Source organism: Zophobas morio, unplaced genomic scaffold (genome assembly GCF_036711695.1).
Source record: "Zophobas morio isolate AGI-343-1 ecotype UQ-CSIRO unplaced genomic scaffold, CSIRO_AGI_Zmor_V1 ptg000304l, whole genome shotgun sequence".
NCBI lineage: Eukaryota > Metazoa > Arthropoda > Insecta > Coleoptera > Tenebrionidae > Zophobas > Zophobas morio.
The window spans coordinates 54,768-72,818 of NW_026972408.1; the positions used below are offsets into that span (position 1 = coordinate 54,768).

General features: G+C 32.5%; 2 protein-coding genes and 1 long non-coding RNA gene across 4 annotated transcripts; all 3 read left to right on the top strand.

The window, feature by feature from the left end:
• The first annotated feature begins 4,568 nt into the window (after positions 1–4,568).
• Positions 4,569–5,207, top strand: LOC135119741 (uncharacterized). The gene is made up of 3 exons (XR_010278357.1): positions 4,569–4,649; positions 4,763–5,008; positions 5,070–5,207. It is a non-coding gene; the product is annotated as an uncharacterized LOC135119741 (long non-coding RNA).
• A 129-nt stretch (positions 5,208–5,336) lies between these two features.
• On the top strand, positions 5,337–6,325 carry LOC135119775 (small ribosomal subunit protein uS9-like). Of its 2 annotated transcripts, none has more exons than XM_064044153.1 (4): positions 5,337–5,553; positions 5,627–5,711; positions 5,825–5,951; positions 6,010–6,325. In XM_064044153.1, the coding sequence occupies exons 2-4, from the start codon at positions 5,655–5,657 to the stop codon at positions 6,273–6,275; spliced, it is 450 nt and encodes a 149-aa protein (XP_063900223.1). In that variant the 5' UTR covers positions 5,337–5,553; positions 5,627–5,654; the 3' UTR covers positions 6,276–6,325. The 2 variants fall into 2 exon arrangements, with proteins under 2 accessions (XP_063900223.1, XP_063900222.1); XM_064044152.1 differs by having other exon boundaries at positions 5,645–5,711.
• Positions 6,326–12,150: 5,825 nt separating this feature from the next.
• Positions 12,151–17,288, top strand: LOC135119785 (uncharacterized). The gene is made up of 14 exons (XM_064044175.1): positions 12,151–12,642; positions 12,715–12,825; positions 12,916–13,007; positions 13,059–13,324; positions 13,920–13,945; positions 14,474–14,573; positions 14,676–14,707; positions 14,760–14,792; positions 14,845–14,955; positions 15,740–15,841; positions 16,531–16,626; positions 16,795–16,925; positions 17,075–17,149; positions 17,202–17,288. Exons 4-14 carry the CDS (start codon positions 13,285–13,287, stop codon positions 17,269–17,271), a joined length of 816 nt encoding a protein of 271 aa, XP_063900245.1. The 5' UTR covers positions 12,151–12,642; positions 12,715–12,825; positions 12,916–13,007; positions 13,059–13,284; the 3' UTR covers positions 17,272–17,288.
• The last annotated feature ends 763 nt before the right edge of the window (positions 17,289–18,051 follow it).

Sequence of the window (18,051 nt, forward strand, 5' to 3'; positions counted from 1 at the left end):
CTAGACCTCAAAGGGTGACGGTTGAAAGTTGTTTACAAAAACTTGTTAAGTGATACAAGACCATATTATAGCGCTGGGAACTGGTATGGGGTAAGGTAGTTATAAGATCATTACTTTTGTATACGCTCTTACGAAAGGGAGGCATATAAATAGTAATACTGGACTCTACAAAAGGATCTACTAGAATAAGTATACATAATTAATGTTCTTTAGAGTCATAAAAGTTGGTACAGGAAGTGGGAACCGAAAAAAAATAAATTTAAGATTAAAGTATACTAAAGGTTTTCAACAAAGATACAGAATAACACCGAAACTAAACCCTTATTTCAGAGTAGCCTATGTCAAGAGAATGCGAGAAAATACGTTACCCAATTTGCAGAGCGATATGAAACAGGGAATACCAAATACTGATATATACGGTGGAAAAACTATTATTAAGCAAATCTCAATAATAGGTCGCCGATCAAATTAATCTTCTAACAGGAACCATAATGATAAAAAGTTTTCTTGATAACATATAACTATAATCGTTATGAAACTGACAGAGTAAAAAAAAAAAAAAGGAGTGCTCAGTTTATTGTCTCGTAGGGGAAGGATATACTTTTACTTTCAGGGAATTTATAATAAATGTCACACAGGATAGAACGCGTGCGACGACACGTTACAAAGTCGCGTGTTGTAAGCACGTATGAATATATATCCTCTAGTTTCCTAGTAGGCGCAAACTTGGTAAGCAGACCCGCCATAATGCTATCGAAAGTATTCTATTTCAGGGAGAAACTATTGTTATTCAGCTCATCATGATTGACAAGGTGTTTGATATCAATGTTGTTCAACGATTCATGATGCTCTGATTTGCGATATATATTAGGTTCAAACCAATGCAAGTTTTAAAGTAGCGTAACCAATAAGCTTCCTTCGTCGCGTCCTCTACTGCCATTAGCTCCGCTTCATGGTCGACAGGGCCGTTGTCTATTCAAATATGTATTTTTCAACAACAGGAGTTTTATTCGCCGTAAAGATGTATTCTGTCGCACTTCGATTTCTAAGACGACCGGCATAATCGCTACCGCAAAAATCCTCCAAAGCGAATGTCACATTGCGTGGGTAGTAGAACCTGTAGCGTTTCGTATTTACCAAGTATCTAAAGATACGCTGGGCTGCTTTCCAGTAACCCTTAGTAGGGTTTAAAAAATTTCTGGCAGCTCTATTCACAGCAAAAGCTATATCCGGCCTAAAACCGACCAACTCTCTGTAAGGTTTCACTTTGCCAGTATCAGCATTAGCGACTGACATTAGTCATCTTGAATCTGGCTATATTTCAGTATATATTTACCCTAGTTCAGAAAAAAAAAATTCCTCAGTCGGGCTCGCCGAGGGCATTCTAATCTATATACCAGCTACTAGCATTCTCTTGATACAGTGCCTATACTCTATACTTCGCTACATTCTATAGTAACTGATACTATTATCTCGAGCCTAAACTCGGTCAAAATATCGTACCAAAGTCATTCTGGTGACATTCATTTAAGCATTTAAGTTGTCTTTCCTAGTTCTTTGATATTCTTTTCTCGGGGATGCGACTAGGAAATTACTACGTATAAGAGGAGTAGCGTGAAATAGTCCTTTTTCTAGAGGTGGTACGCGCAAGGGACGCTATTACACTGGAGGGAGCCGTAGTTAAGGAGGTGATGTATAGTCGCATTCCACCTCATTCTAGGATGTTTCAGTCCAGGCATTAAGAGACACACACAGTTATACCCTTTTGGCAGTTTAATACCACTAGGCACTTTCTTGTAGATTCTTCCGTTAGCGGTGGTATAATAAAAGCGCAATCAATATCAAATTAAAACTCTTCCATTTTTGGCATCGCTGAGTTATTATCGGCTACTGCGCTAAAAGTATCTAGGTAGCCGACTCCGTATACCGGCTTGTAATCTTTAGCACAAATGAGGCTCTTGTATAGATCAATTGTGCCATCAACATTATCTTTCACTACGAGGGCCCACTAATAGCTAATCTTATAACGTGCAGCTGGTGGCAAGTATCCATGTCCGGTTTTAATATGGTTAAGTTCATGCTGACGGGACTTTAACCATTCCAGTGCCTCTTTGGAATGCGTAGTAAGCGCATAGGATAAGAGCGCAGAATTAGAGGCACACTGGATTGTATATCCAAGCCTGGTTTATTTTCTAGACTCTCGTGTCCATTGCTCGATGCGAGGCAATTCGTTAACTTCTGCGTTTTAAACCTTCAGCTACACTTAAAGATGAGCTTTCAGAAGGTATAGTGTGTCGTCGAGGGTCTTAGGTGATAGCAGTAGCAATGGGTGCATTTCCATCTGTTTCGGGGTGGGTATTGGCCGTAGTAGGGGCTTATCCAGGGTTTGCCGGGGGGAGGGCGTCGGTTCATCATTAGGTACATTCTCAGCGCTAAGTTTTCGTACTGTATCCGATTCCTATAGATGTCACAAACGTAGGACGCCTGCTGTGTTAATTTTACTGAGCTAGTAGGTGTAGTATACGGGTTTGCAGATGAATTCGGTTTATTTGTCGTATAAGCAATTCATTAAAGGTTACTTTCCTACCGCTTAGTATTTTAAAAACTTCAGGTTTCAGTTTTAAAGGAGTAGCTCTTCGGCTCCAGACCAATGAAAAAATTCTTTAAGGCTCAGATCTCCAAGCTTTCCACGCGGACTATATTTCAGTGAGGAGGACATGTTGGTTGCTTTTTTAAGCGGTCTATCCGACGATTACTTCAACGTCATTGGTATCATATATCTCCAACCTAAGCTTCCTTTCCAGGGTGTTGTTACGGCTATCCTTGATAAGAAATTTAAAATGACTGACCAGGTTGACAAGATGAATACTGTGCTTGCCGCTGGGGAGAGGGTACGCAAGAGAAGAGAGAGCATAAGAAGTGGATGGCTCAAAGTCAGGTGCATATCTATAAAATGGGTTTTTTTAAGTGTTCTTCTACGAAGTGTCTTTTACTTCTTCAATCCTTCAGTTTTCCTCGCGGGGTATACTTCAGAGTATAAGCTCTCGTTATAAGTTGAAAACTCTTCCTGTCCGGTTTACATGTAGGTATTAATTGATAAGCAGTAGAGAGGACGTTACGGCTGGTACTTAGACAATTTTAAATTTTTGCGCGCTGTATAAGAGAGCTCCTCCCTACAGGTACTCTGGGGTAACCCAGAATCATATAGCAAAACTCTCACCGTGTTTAAATGCTGTCTGATTGCTCCTTTTAGCATTTTTCATTGCGTTGAGGGGTATGGGGTAAATTATAAGTAACATTGAGTCCTCTTAAAGTATATCCATCTACGAGTCCTTGGGATAAAAATATTCCTCAGCTTTACTAGAATATGGAGCCACCTTATCCCTTCAAATGGGACGTCTTACACCGTCGAGTGATCAAGTATGCTTTAAAACGTCACTCTTCTGTCTCAGCAGGGGCCAAGTAACTTCTCTTGTAAAAGAACAGACTCGTACACTGCTGTCAAGTTTATCAACGGGGGGTATGTATAACTTAATCACCCTGCAGCAACAGGCTTTCAGTTCCAGACTTTAAATTGTAACTGCTCCTATACAAGTTGCATGTATAAAGTCCTTTGGTATTCATAATCTATTTTCGTTAAGTAGAGTTTAGAAGGGTGCATGGTCATTGGGTATATTGACGCATGCGCCATTGTCAATAATAGTCATTGCCTTTCAACTAAACCTCTACATAGGCCAATTTTAGACAATGCAAGACCAAGAAGGGTGCTATGCAAGATCTTATTATATTGGGGGCAGGTCAGTAACGCTTGGTATCACCGGCAAGAATCGCAAAGTAGGCAGTCTGCTTGGGCGTTTTGTCTCATTTCAAGAACTTCGGACAAGAACACAGCGAGAAACTTGTTATAGACCCGGCACATGACATAAGTCCCTCCACTTCTCATCCCCCCCTATCCTCTCACGTCCCACCCAGCGGCAAGCACAATATTCACATTGTCAACCCCCGTGAGAGTGCCCTGCTCATGTTGGGAACTAATGATGCTAGTGACGTCGGAGTATTCGTCGAGTAGACCATTCAGAAAGCAAACCCAAATGCCCTTGTAACAGAGAAAGTCCCCAATGGCCTTCTCTCTTTGCGTATTCTGAGAGGCTTAAATGGTACAGTTTATGCTTGTTGTAGAACAGACTATGGGTCAACCTTTTCTCACACCGTTAAAAAGGCGACCCCCATGCTTTACGTGGGGTATCGGTGGTGAGTAGGTGGTTAATGGCCTGAGCACAAAGTGAGAGCGAACGGAGGGTGGCAGCACGTGCGTACTGCTTTGCAAGCACTGCAACGTCCACTGTATGGGGCGCAATCCCTTTTTAAACCCGATCGCGTTCATTTACAGCGGTCAATAACTTAACTTTTCCTTCCAGGCTAGGAGATTATTTCCGTCAAAGTACGGAGTTTGCGTTTGAGCTCCTACTTGTTTGAATTAATCAAAAAATTCGGCAGAGCTTCCGGGGCGCAGGAACTCGAAAAATGCAGGTACTTAAAAAGGAATGCCCCCGACTTGTCTGCCGAGGCAGAGCAGAAATTTCTCTTTTTGAAGGAAAGGAGAAGAATAATCAACTAATTATCCCAGAGGGAAGAGTACCTTACGTCAGGTATAACGAAATTATAACGACAACATTACAATACCTTTATTGCTAATATACAGAGCTGTTACAGAAAAGTTTTCATTAACTTCTTAATTAAGCGTTACTTTCACTATTACCAGATTATACCACAAAAAAAACTTCAAAATTCTATAAAGAAAGATGATGCTTTAAGACACTACATTAATAAAAAGTGGGCATAAAAGAAAGTTATTAGAAGCTGGTCTCTGCATATAAATTTTGGCTTCTTCTTCAAGGAGACGTACGCAAATAATGGCTTAAAAAGCCAAAGATAACTTAACAAAAATAACTACGACACATACTACGCAGCTGAATAATTAAAAAAAGAAAGCCTACTTTGATGATAAGTAATGCCGATAAAATAACGAAGAAAACATTATAATACAATTTTTGTGTATGTATAATTAGTAAAATTAAAATCTACATGTAAGCGTGCAACGGTTAATACAAACTTGAAGTAATGCCTCAGGTAACACTAAGGGAAAGTTTTCCTTGTAGTTAATACCGAAGTTTACTATATTTAAAACAATAACTTAGAACGTTGTCTGCACGCATTTCACAAGTTGTATCTAATTTTTTTAAGGTAAAAAAAAGACAAGGGAAGGTAATTAAATTTTTTACAAATGATGTTATATACTTCGAGATTTTTCGCACTTTGTAGTTCTATTTAATTAATCTTATTATATTTAAAGTTTACCACGCTATTTAAATAAAATCGCACGAGCTAACAGCGAAAAACGTTAAGGCCTCCCACCCATCGACAGCTTATAGAAACAGCCGTTCGCATTCACGTGGACGGAAGGGATTCTAAGGAATAAAAATAGTGCTAAGCTACCCTTTTTTTTATCTCGGCTTGCTTTGCACCTCATATTTGGCTTTAGTCATTATACTGGTAACTGACTTTTTTAAGTGCCTGTAGTTTTATATTAATATATATAGAATTTATATAAACGAATTTTTTTGAGGTTTTTTTCCATACTTAGATTTATTCGTATGCCTGAAACTAAAAAAAAGGTCATTATACCTTCAGTACAATGCTTTGGGCGCAAGGTCTATTATTATTCTATACTTCCGTTACAGTTTAGTTTGTACTATCTAGGTTATTTTTTTTGTTCAATATTTAACTTTTTTACTTCTGTAGTAAAAATTATATATTTTTTTAGAAAACGGCAACAGCCGTAGCCTATTGCAAAAAGGGTCGCGGTTTAATGAAAGTTAACGGCACCCCCATTGATCTCCTTGAACCTGAAATTTTACGAATTAAAGTTTTAGAACCTATTATTCTATTAGGTTATAGATTGTGCCCCATAGTTTGTGTTTTTTAATTTTTTTCCTTTATTATTTAAAGGTAAAGATAAGTTTGCTTCTGTTGATATGAGGATTCGCGTGAGTGGAGGCGGTTCTGTGTCTAGAATTTACGCTATACGTCAGGCCATATCGAAAGCCATTGTAGCCTATCATCAGAAATACGTTGATGAAAGCATTAAGAATACCATGAAGACTATGCTTATAAATTACGATCGATCTTTATTGGTAGCTGATCCACGCCGCTGCGAACCTAAAAAATTCGGTGGACCGGGCGCTCGCGCTCGCTATCAGAAGTCCTATCGATGATTATATATTTGCGTTGTGGTTAATTTTAGTTTTTTTATAATAAAGAACGATCAAATTTTTTTATAATTAGCTGCTGAAGTTTAAAGTCTGTGCCTGTTTTGCTTTTATTATATTGCGTTTCAAATTTTACTCTGGTCTTCCCCTGTAGTGTTGGTCGTATATAACAGAGTACAGTAGAAAAAATTGCATATAATTTATTAAGATCATTTAATCAAAGAGATTTAAGTTTACTTGTATTTAAAAAACTAGAAATCTTGTTTGGGTTAAATATAAATGCATATGATCGCAACACCATAGTTTACAGAAGTATTTATTAGGTGGTGTTTTCGAGTTGGTAAAATGTAATCGAAAAATTAAATAAGGGTTTATGTACTTTTTAAAATTACAAGTTCACCTCATTTATCTCTTTATTCTTTTTTTAATATTGTCTAATTACTTTTCACTTTTACTTTAGCTCTCACTTAATTTTTGTAGCTTTTAAGGAGTTGATTTCTAAACCTTGTTAAAGTTTATCTCCATAGTAGTTGGAGGTCAAACCAGTGTAGCGTTAGATTTTATATAAGAAAAAAAGAAGGGTCTATTACTTTACCAAAACAAATATATGAGTGCGGGAGAATTTTTTATCCTTGTGTACGAAGTGACCTACTAATTGATTGTTCTCTAAAAATTTTAATGCATGCTGTAGCAGTAGATAAAAGTTTGCGCTGGAAGATAAAAAAAGAGAAATATACAACTGTACATGACTCAAATTTACTACCATTTTAACTAACTGTAGTAATGTACTTTACTAACTTGTATGAGATCTCGAGTATATAAAGTTTGTTTGACTTAATGGAGCATCAAGGAGAAGCAATTATAAAAAATGATGTATATTAACGAGATAAAGGATGACCCTTACCTTTTCAAATTAAATTATTTCAGCTATTAGGTCGCAACTTAACCTGTCTACCGATAACTATGCGCCCTTCTACGGTTCGTTACTCTGCCATGGAACTGGAGGCTTACATTGCGCAATCCTGGCACGCGGTAAGCATAAAATGCTTATGTATACAAAGCTAAAACCTCAAATGTAGTCATTACTCTCATACTAAAGGCTGCTGCTCTACTTAAATTTAGTTATATTTATATATTTAAAAAAATAAGCAATATAACACAAGAAATATTTATTTCTTCGTCTTAAGTGCACACTCACAGGGCTGTTGAACATTAAATAACTGTTTTACATTTACTATAAAAATGTTTCTAGCTTAAATATATTACGAGATAATAAAATTAGAAGCAAAAAATTTCTTAATTTATTACTTTCGTATATTTTCTCGTAAAAAAAGAATTATTTCTCTCTGTTTAAATGAACGTTTGAAAATGTTGTAATTCTTTTCAAGCGAGTTGATATGAGTTTTAGGTATTCAACGACAGCAAATCAAATCCAATCACGAAAGAGATGCGTCTGGGCTGTATTTTAAAATAATTGACCATGAGCTTTTTTCCTTTAAAAATAAGTTTAGTTTAGCACGTAAACTATTTTTTTGACCTTGTAAACTCGAAATTTTATTATTAACAAAATATATATTAGGCCTAGCTTTTATTTTAGAATTTATCTATGTTACCAAGTTTTAATACATTAAGTAATTTTTTTACTAGTTGTATACATATTGGGAGTGATTTTCACATAAAAAATACTTTTCATTACTGTGATTGTGAAATCCGTATTCTTGATCATGTTTATTGCTAAAACTTGTTGAAGTTCCAAGTAGGAAATTAAGACCTAAAACTTTTTTTTGGTACCAAGAAAGATAGTTTTCATTTTTACACAAGTCGAACTTGGTTGACGTGTTAAAATTTTGGGTATAAATCTGAGAGGGGGAGTTTGTATAAGGACTATGAATTGGTTGGTGGAAATGAATAGAATGATATAGGTTGCTTGCTCCTTGGAATATGACAAGTGGCTCAGCGTCTGATTATGAAGACATTTTATAAGTACGGAAAGCTTCTGTTATTATACAGGACTTTTAGCGAGAATTTAAGAAACCTTTAACTCCGAAAATTGTGAAGAGCCACTTCAAATTTTTTGAATTACTTCTTTTTTTCTGAACTGGCAGCTATTATAATTAAAGTTAATTTGAAAAAAAAAATAATTTAAATGAGGTTTGAGCTCATTTATTATGATTCTGAATTTAACGGCTCTATTACCGTTTCCTTGATTCCAATCTTTGTACCAAATAGCCAAGGCCGTTGAATGCAGAATACTCTTCTAGGTTCTCTATTGTAAATTAACTAAATGCTTACTAAAAAATCATTACACCGAAAAAAGTTTAACTGTTAATGTAGAAGTTTAATGGAAATCTAATAGTATTTAACGATAATACCAATAATAACATAAGTTAAACGTCAGACTAGTAGGGTTTATAAAAAAACCCACTTAGCTGTTATACAACAGTATAAACTTAAACTACCAATTTGTCAATGACTTATAAGTTTAAATCTTATTAGTATTGAAAGTATTAGTAATTTTAAAGGCCCTCAATTTTTATAAACAGTAGTATCGAGCTTTAATAAGTCTTTGAACAACATAAGTTGTTAGTAGGGCCAGTATTAAGTGAAGAACATTTACAAGCTATTTAAAATTGATCACTGCAAAACCCACTTTAAACAATTAAATACTTTTTAGTTTTATGCATTTGACTTAAACCCAAACTATATTTTCTACTTGTATTAAAAGTTAACTACTTTCAACACTTATACGCATATACTCGGTAAAAAAGTGAAGCCAACATCAACTAATCTTAATTTGTATGGAAGCCCAACAATTTTTAAAAAAAATTGCAATACAGTAGTGTTCGCCTTTATATTAATAGCGCCACCACTTTTTTGTAAGTTTATAGTTAAAAAACTTTATAACATACCTTTAAAAATAAAAACTTTATAGTGTAAACAATTTTCTCCAATGTTATAAAAAATTAGTTTTCTACAAATTTAAAAATATTTTTGTTTTATCCCCAATTTACCAAAGTCGACGGCCAAGTGCGAATTCTAGAACAGTTTATTATTTAAATAATTATTTATTTCTATCCATAATATCATCTAAAAATTTAGCATGCTTTAATGAAAACAACTTTTTTTCTAGCTCCCTTTTCGATGCCCTTAAACCGCCTTTATTATTTTAAGGACCATTTTTTTTATTTTTACCCTAAATGTTCCACAAGTTCTTTTATTTTCCTGTACTTTGTTTTTTTCTTTTTTTGTTTTTTTCGTTTTTAAAATGTATACAAGCTTAAAAGGCATGGGGTAGAAGAATAGAACCTAAGGTTTTTTAGGGCAGACTTTCGCAGGTTGTCTCTCTTTGATCAGTGGGGAAAAAATTGGCAGTATTCGTTGCCAGCAAGACTACCCCATGATGACAGAGCAAATGATTATATATATACTAGTAAATGTTTGTTGGAGTGACTTGATTCCTTATGTATACACAAACTCAAGCTTTTTTGCTTAGTCTTTAACCGTTTTTTAGTATCACTATAGCCCACCAAAGATCGCAAAAATGCACGTTCTCAATTTTTTATAAAATTTCTCTTTTTTCTACAACCAAGTTTCTTTATACACTTAGCGCCTTTCCATATTTAGTAGTTTTTAAGGCATTTTAATATCTCCCACAGTCGTCAGCTGATAACGAGTGTGCCATAAGTCTCTCTGTTCGACGACCCTTTGTGCCAACTTTGACTTAGAAGAATAACTATTAAGCACAACATCTAGCAAGTTACTTTTAGTTCAAGAAATCTCTGCATTACCAAAAAGGGAAGTACTTTTTGAGTAATAAGGCTTAATGAGCCACAGTTAAACTCGTTCAATTATAGTATGTGTGCTGCTAGGGATTACCGTGTAGGACATAACCAACTACCGTGCCGTGACGGCCGCATCGTGCTGTGCGAAACCAAGCACTGCCCCAGGTTTTCCAACTGATTAGCAATGTTCTGTCTTTAAGCAAGATGCGTCACATTTAAATTTTTTTTAAAGAGAGGTTTAATGTACACAACAAAGTAAGAATAAAAAAGTAAAAAAAATAAAAAATTAAAATTTTATTAATTAAAAAGACGAAATAAACTAGGAGGAAAAAAAAGTTTAGAAGGTAAATTTTCACTTAAGCAACTTCCTAAGTTCGCTCACCAATGGACTCTCCTTTAAGGAGAACAATTACTGTTTTTAAGGACCGAGAAACAGTGGAGAAATAACAAGCCTAGAGCACAGTAAATCGCTAAAAAATATCACTGGTGGGAGAACCGACCCCGAGCGCCATTTTCTCGGCTCCTTAATGACCGGACAGCATATTTAAGTACATCGAGATTTATCGTTTTCCACAATAACTTTTTTTAAGGGAGAGCTACAATACGGGATATTTTCGCTTCGTTATCCTCCGCAGCGCTAGCCAAGCTTCATGCGATTTGGCTTGCATAGAATGAGAAGAAGTGCTTTTCGTCCCATGTGCGATTTTTTTCTTAAATTTTTTTTTGCGCTTTCATGCACATTCTACGGACTGCCTATTAACTAACCTCATACTATCTAATCTGTGTTTCATTAAATACGAATGCTCTCCTGAAGAAGAATTGAGAAGCGGTTGAGAAATTTTCCAAGCAAGCCTTCCTGGTTCTTTTGCGACCAAACCTAATTTTTTATTTATAATTACAATCAAAATAAGTTGTGTAAAAAACTCTGTAAGTCCAAATTTAGCTTACAATTGATAGGATTAACTTTGTAATTATAAAATGCATGTTAATGATCAAATTCTTTGAAGAATTTTAGGTTTATTATATGAAATATTCTAATCATTCCTTATTTACAAAAGAGTTACTATGAGGTTATCTGCACTTTTGTCAAACGACTCTGTTTAATATAATTTGTACATTAACTACCCACAAAGGACAAAGGCTCACTTACGTACCATGGAGCAACTCGTGCTATCGGTCGTTATCTTCTTTACGCTTTTTAAACAGAAGTTTTTAATACATGTCTTTAAGTTCATAGGGAGGGTCAAAAAATAATAATAAAAACCAACAGCTTGAGAATACATCGAATAAAAAGTATATGTTATATATTTAAATATTAAAAAAAGTAAACTTACTTATTATATGCGAGACTCCCTATAACAGAGTTTAAAAAATTGATGTGAAATGACTCACCTTAGCGCCGGATAAAGCTGAACATTAAATTTCATAAAATTTGGATATAAAGAATAATGCCCGTTATTGTATAAAGTTGATATGGTAATTGAACTCGAGGCGATACGGCCCAGCGCCTCGACCTAAACCTCTAATGTACATGTTTTAGAAGTTCCATTAAAAAAAAATAGAGACTGACTTAGGCGTATACTTGCGCATTCTCTACCTGCGTTTTTTCCTAAAGTTAAGATAATCGTGAACATTAAACTTAGAACATGATACCCTTTTATGGTGCGCAAGAAATTTGGATAGCATTTAAAAAAGGCCCATACACAAACATTTAGGCTTGAAGTAAATAGCGACACACTATGTTAAAGAATCTACTCCCATACTATTCGAAGTATGTATTTTTGGGCTGTTTAACTACCATGGACCAGGGAGGAAATGAATTGTTTTCTTGATGCAATTAGTCAAAAATCATATAATTTTAACTTTTATTTTAGTTAGGAATTATATCATCCGGCTTTAAATATAGTTAAAGAGTTTTTTAATAAACCCTAACTTTTAAATTTTTATCTTTTCTCTAAAATTCTCTTCACGATAAAATTGCCAAACTTTTTTAAAAATTTAAGTAGCACAACGACATGAAAATTTTTTCTCGCAAGTTAGTAGTATTTTAGTTACGGTGTTTTCTTTTTAAGAATAAGGCGGAAATTATGTACCCCAACTATCTTAAAAAAAATTGCAGCCTTTTCTTTTGTGAAAGAGACTGCTTTCGTGTTCATATAATTTCTTTCACTCACAGAAGGCCAATGTTATGAGAAAGCTACTTCTATAAAGAAATGACCTTTTTTAAATGTCTCGAGGTCGATTATGAATCAGCAAAAAGTGAAGTCAGCAGTTGCCACTCCTCCTTCAATAAAACGTACCAGCTCAGCGTGGAAATAAATCGCGTAGCGACTGCAGAAGAGAAAAAAGCTCTAGATAATGAAAAGTTTGGAAGCATCGTTTGCAAGGCGTTAGCCAAGTTAATAGAATCGAGCAACGCTTCTAATAACTTTAAAGACAAGAAAAGTGGTGAAGGGGCCACTACTTTAACAAACGCTTTTAAAAATTTTCAATGCCACGATGAAGTCCCAGCAGTTCCTATAAAAACTTTTTGGAAGTTTAATTTTGGTTATCATAGTGGAAGCATTTTTAGAAATATTCTAAGTTTTTCTGTAATAATTTAGTATCCTCTTCCATATTTGCTTACCTTATCTTGCTTATGTCACCTAAAAATATTGGGAAAGAATCAAATCTGTAGCATTAACTTGGAAAGTAGAAACGGAAGCGAGAATGAATTTATTAAAAAGGCCGTTATTGCCGGGCACCCCGTAACTTTATTACCTTTAGTTTTTCAGGTAAATTAAAGTATGTTAAAATTTAATTATTAACGTTCACTTAAGAAAAATAGAAGTGGTTTTTTAATTAACATTAATATTATATTTTAGCTGGAAGACTACGTAAGTGATGAACAAGGCGACAACAACGAGGTTGTCTGCGCGAGGCAGTGGATGCTTCCTTCCACTCACTTCCACGGCCTGTAACGTTGCATTATATAATTTTTAATTCAATATTCACTTAAATCTAATAGTTGGTACTTTTTTCTTATAAAAAAATTCTCCTGCCTATTCAAGCCCTTATACATTACAGAAGCCTCTAACATGAGCATCATCTACCATTTGTATAATTAAAAATTTTATATCATAAAAATTTTAACTAGGGAATCACTGATTTACGAATCGACCTTAAAAGATCAGTTACTTAGTTATGCACTGACTTTATCATTATTTTCAAATATTGGAATTAACGAGAATGTCATGTCGTACAACCGGCTGGTGTTTTTGTACGGGCCTCCTGGTCAGCACCTTTACTTTATTATTATTTCAAATATTTCTTTTTGTTTGAGTGATTTTTTATTTTATAGAAAGTAGATAATTAAGTAAAAGTTTATTGTTATGTTTTTCCGCTGTCTTCACATTAAAAATTTAATTTTGTTTTGAAAGTTTTATGTTGCGTTTAAACGATAACAGACTTTTTTTGCAATATTTTAAAAAATTTTTTAATTTCATTATGTTTTAATTAAAAAAAAGATCTAAAGTTATTACTCTCTTCTCTCAAATGTTGGTTCGAGCCAGTAACTCCCTTTACAGAAAACATTTATAATTAATTCTAAATTACCTATTTCAATCCAGAGAACCTTTTTTTATTTAAAGTACATACACAGGAAGAGCCAATAAAATGCAGCAATGTGTTTTTTGGCCGTTTATATGCAACCATTTAAACACCTGCTACCTAATTATCTTTATTTACTGAATTATATTGACTTTTACAGTCCTTTGTTATTCTATATAAATAATAATTTTTTCTTTTCTATTAATTTATTAAAACTTTTTTTTACCATTTTGTGGCGTTGATATATATTAATCCTTTGCCACAACTGTATATGTGTTAGGTACAGGGAAAACTACTCTCTGCAAGGTTTTTACTTATACTATATGTTAACCAAAAAAAGTTTTTTTTAAAGTTTAATACCTCTTTTCAACTCATGTACTATTTATTATTCTTAATATAAAAATTGTATAATTTTCTAATAAAAAGTTATAATATTCTCGATAAAAATTAAAAGACGCTGATATTATAAAATATAAATAAACTATTTATTTAAATTTTTTAGTAAAAGGAAAAAATATTAATCATAGACATAAAATTAATTATAATGCGTGTGAATATTTTTAATATTTATATTGTATTTTAACTATTAAATATAATGAAATAAAAGATTGTTGCAAATTATATTAGTTACAGTTAATAGACAATATTTATTAATATTTTTATTGAATATGTATTATTAAATATACTAAAAATAGTTGATAACTTTATTGCATATTGTATTAGTTATAGTTTATGAACTTCAAAATTTTATACATAAAAATTAAAAAAAGCCAATCTGCCACGTGTCTTCTATACAGGCGGGCTGGAATATTCACTATTATTTATGCTTAAAAGGCGTTATCTCAAAAAATGGCGATCCGCAGTAAAGATAATGTACAGTGCCAACTTATCGAGCTTCACAGCGAAAGCCTCATGTCGAAGTACTTTTCCGAAAGTAACTGATTTTTCTGTTCTTGATTACTTTATATTTTCTGTAAAAAATATTATTATATTTAAATCCAATACTTCGGAAGTATTAATAGTAAATCTAATGCAGGTGGAAAGTTAGTTAACAGAATGTTTGAAAAGGTAATATAAAATTTTAAAAACTCAACTAATTATGTATAATTTTTTTTTTTAGATTCAAGATTTGATCGCGGACGAACGAACTTTCGTATAATAATTATACTTGATAATGATAATAATTATATAAATAATAATAAAAGGTGTTTGTACTTATTGATGAGATAGAAACTCTTGTAACTTCCCGAAAAAAACTTACTGAAAATGAACCGAGCGACGTTATGCGAGTCGTCAATACGATTCTTACTCAAATTGTTCTTTTTTTTTCCTTTTTTCTTTTTTTATTAAATATGAAAAAATTATATTAAAAGAATGAAGTTAAGAATATGGATTAAAAGAATCTAATTTACTACTACTATATATTAGAAATTTATAAAATTCTTTATACACTAATGAAAGTAGTTAAACATAATAAAGTTAAAACTTTCACATTTAAAATCCAAAACTTCTGTAAAGATTCACAAGAAATCTGGTATTAAGCTTCTGCGTAAAAATTTAGAAGAGGGAGCTAAAGTCATAGAAATTAAGTCTATTTTTAATTAAGATAATACTGATCAAGCTATGAGACCCACAAACATACGGAAATCCCATAAATCTTTACTCTTGAACTAAATTATAAGCCACCAGTTAAGTAAAGGAAACTACATATTTTACAAATACCAGAAAAATATATTTAGTTAAATTTTTTAAAGAATGCTTATCAAAATTACTATAACCTGAATAAAAGAGTTTATAGTGTTAAATAGACGCAAGAAAGTCAAAGTTTTCATCCCTTATATAATTTAAACAGATTGCATTACTACATACTGTTTCTTTTAAACTTACTTTAAAAAGTTTTATAATAAAAATTTTCTTTTGGATAAAAAATTGTATATACAGCAATTAATAGAGTATTATACCTTAAAATTAATAAATAAAAGGTTTGTATTACTCCTATTAATATTGTTGATCTTTAAATATAAAATTTAGTTTAACTAAATAAATAATAGTATTATTTAAAGTTAACTTATATTATTTGTGTATTATTTTATATTTTAGGATCAACTTCGAAACTACTCAAACGTAATGTTACTAACTACTTCAAATATGTTAATATCAATAGATTGCGCATTTATTGATCGTGCCGATGTTAAATTTTATGTTAGTTTTTTTTATAGAATACTTTATATTTAATTAAAGTAAAACTTTTGGTGTAATGAGAGCTTAAACTCAAACTTTATGCAACTATAATAAGTTATAAAAGTCAATATTAACACTTGTAACCACAAGAAAAAAATAGAAATGGAATTTTTTGCTACTTTAAGTACGATTATGAAAGTTAGCAAGATGAATACGCACATATTCGACGTGACACTAAGACTTTAGTAGACGTAGAGCCAACAGTCATCTATAAGCTTTCGCTGATTATAACAAACATTGAATTATCGCAGTATAGATTTTAAGTTAACTAATTAACTCTTCCCTCACTGTGCATTTTTAATTTTTCGAATACCCCCATCGTAAAAAATTATATTAACACAAAAGTTATATTTAATTTTAATAAACCATTTAACACTAAGATAAAGTATTAGAGTAGGCGTAGTCAGTGATTATTGCTTCAAAGAAAAAAATTTATTAAAAATAATCGTACATTTTTACGTGACGGCCTCATTTATAATTGTTGGCCAATGGTTTGTTAACTAACTTTGTAAATTTTTCTATTATGGTAAACCTTTTTACATAGTTGTATATGGAATTTCAAAATATACTTTTGACTTTTTTGTTATTTATTTTAAACCTGAAATTTTGTTATACGTAATAAGAATATGTAAAATATTACTGTTTTTAAGGTGGGCTTACCGAGTGAGTCTGCCATATACGCGATCCTGTATTCATGCATCTTGGAATTAATTCGAGTTAATTTGATCACTAGCCCTCATAAAGGCGTGTATATATATAAATATATATATGTACACTTAAAATTATTGCCAATTGCAACACTTTAGCATGTTCAGAGACTAATTAGCCTATAAAAAACTGTACATTAGAAGTCGACCTCGCGACAAAACTTCTAATCCAATCGTTAAACAAAATTCTTTTTGTTACTTTTAGAGCCTCCTTTATTACTTCCACTGGACGAATTAAACGAAAAATTTCAAAATAACTCTCAACTGAAAGAGAAGAGAGTAGCAAATAGCGATCATTTGCGAAAAATCAGTTCGCTTTGTCGAGAGTTAAGTGCCAGGTAAGTCCTCATATACGCTACTTCATGAACAATTGTGTTGCATAACTACGCCAGCTTATTATCGCTAAAAATAGCTCTCGGGGAGAGCAATATATATAAAAAAAGGTAATCTATAAAACTCTAATACTAAAAATCAATATATAATGAAGAACAATCAAAAAATTGCCATTTATGGCTTACGTATCACTTTTAAGTGAAATTAGCAATCCCATAGATCTTGAGGGGTAATTTATATTTCGGTTATAATATTAAAAGTTTTATTCGAATTGCTTGAAGATTTTTGAGTCAACTTGAAATTGCTACTAAAAAGGAAGGTAGCAGTATTAAAATCCTTCACTGTTCCTAAAAATTAAAATAATAAACCGCACGAAATAACATTTAAACTTTTTAATGTTCGAAGTAGCCAAATTAATTAATTTAAAAAATCTGGTAATATGGAAGTAGTTGATTTTTATCTAAACTTGTCTTACATTAAAAAATTCACGAATATTTTTTAGTAGTACACTAAATATATAGCGCTTCCATATAAAATGTAGTACAATCACAAGATTTTAGCTACCGCATTAAAAATAAAATAACTTGGCGATACTTGTGATTTTCCTGCATTTTGAAAATTAGTAAAGGTTAATATATATATAAACTAAACTATATTTAATAATGGAAATAAGTCTCTGAAGTGTAACTATTTATTAGTTAAAGTCATTAATATTTATAGGTTACTTACTAATAAAAAAAAGTGTAAGGAGCAGTTGGTGGAATAAAAAGTTAATTAATATACTTAAAACAGAGACTTCTCCATTAATTGTTGTATTACCTATACTTCCTTACTATTTGTACTCTTTACGTTCGGTGGTCACCTTTTGTTAAAAGTCTTTCAACCGTTAGTATTCTTTTTAAAGTGTATTTATGACTTTATGCCATTTTATTATTACTGACAACATAACTCGGTAAGCTCTATTTTTTATACCATTTTGCACTATATTAAAGGGAACTATATTTGAGCTAACCCCGTATTTAATTATTATCTCTTCTGTTAAATTTAAAGACCAAAGCTTAGGTTTCTAAAAAGTTATGTAAAGAGGAGATCTCTTCATACTATAAATTTGCACAAACGATAAGAAGCTGT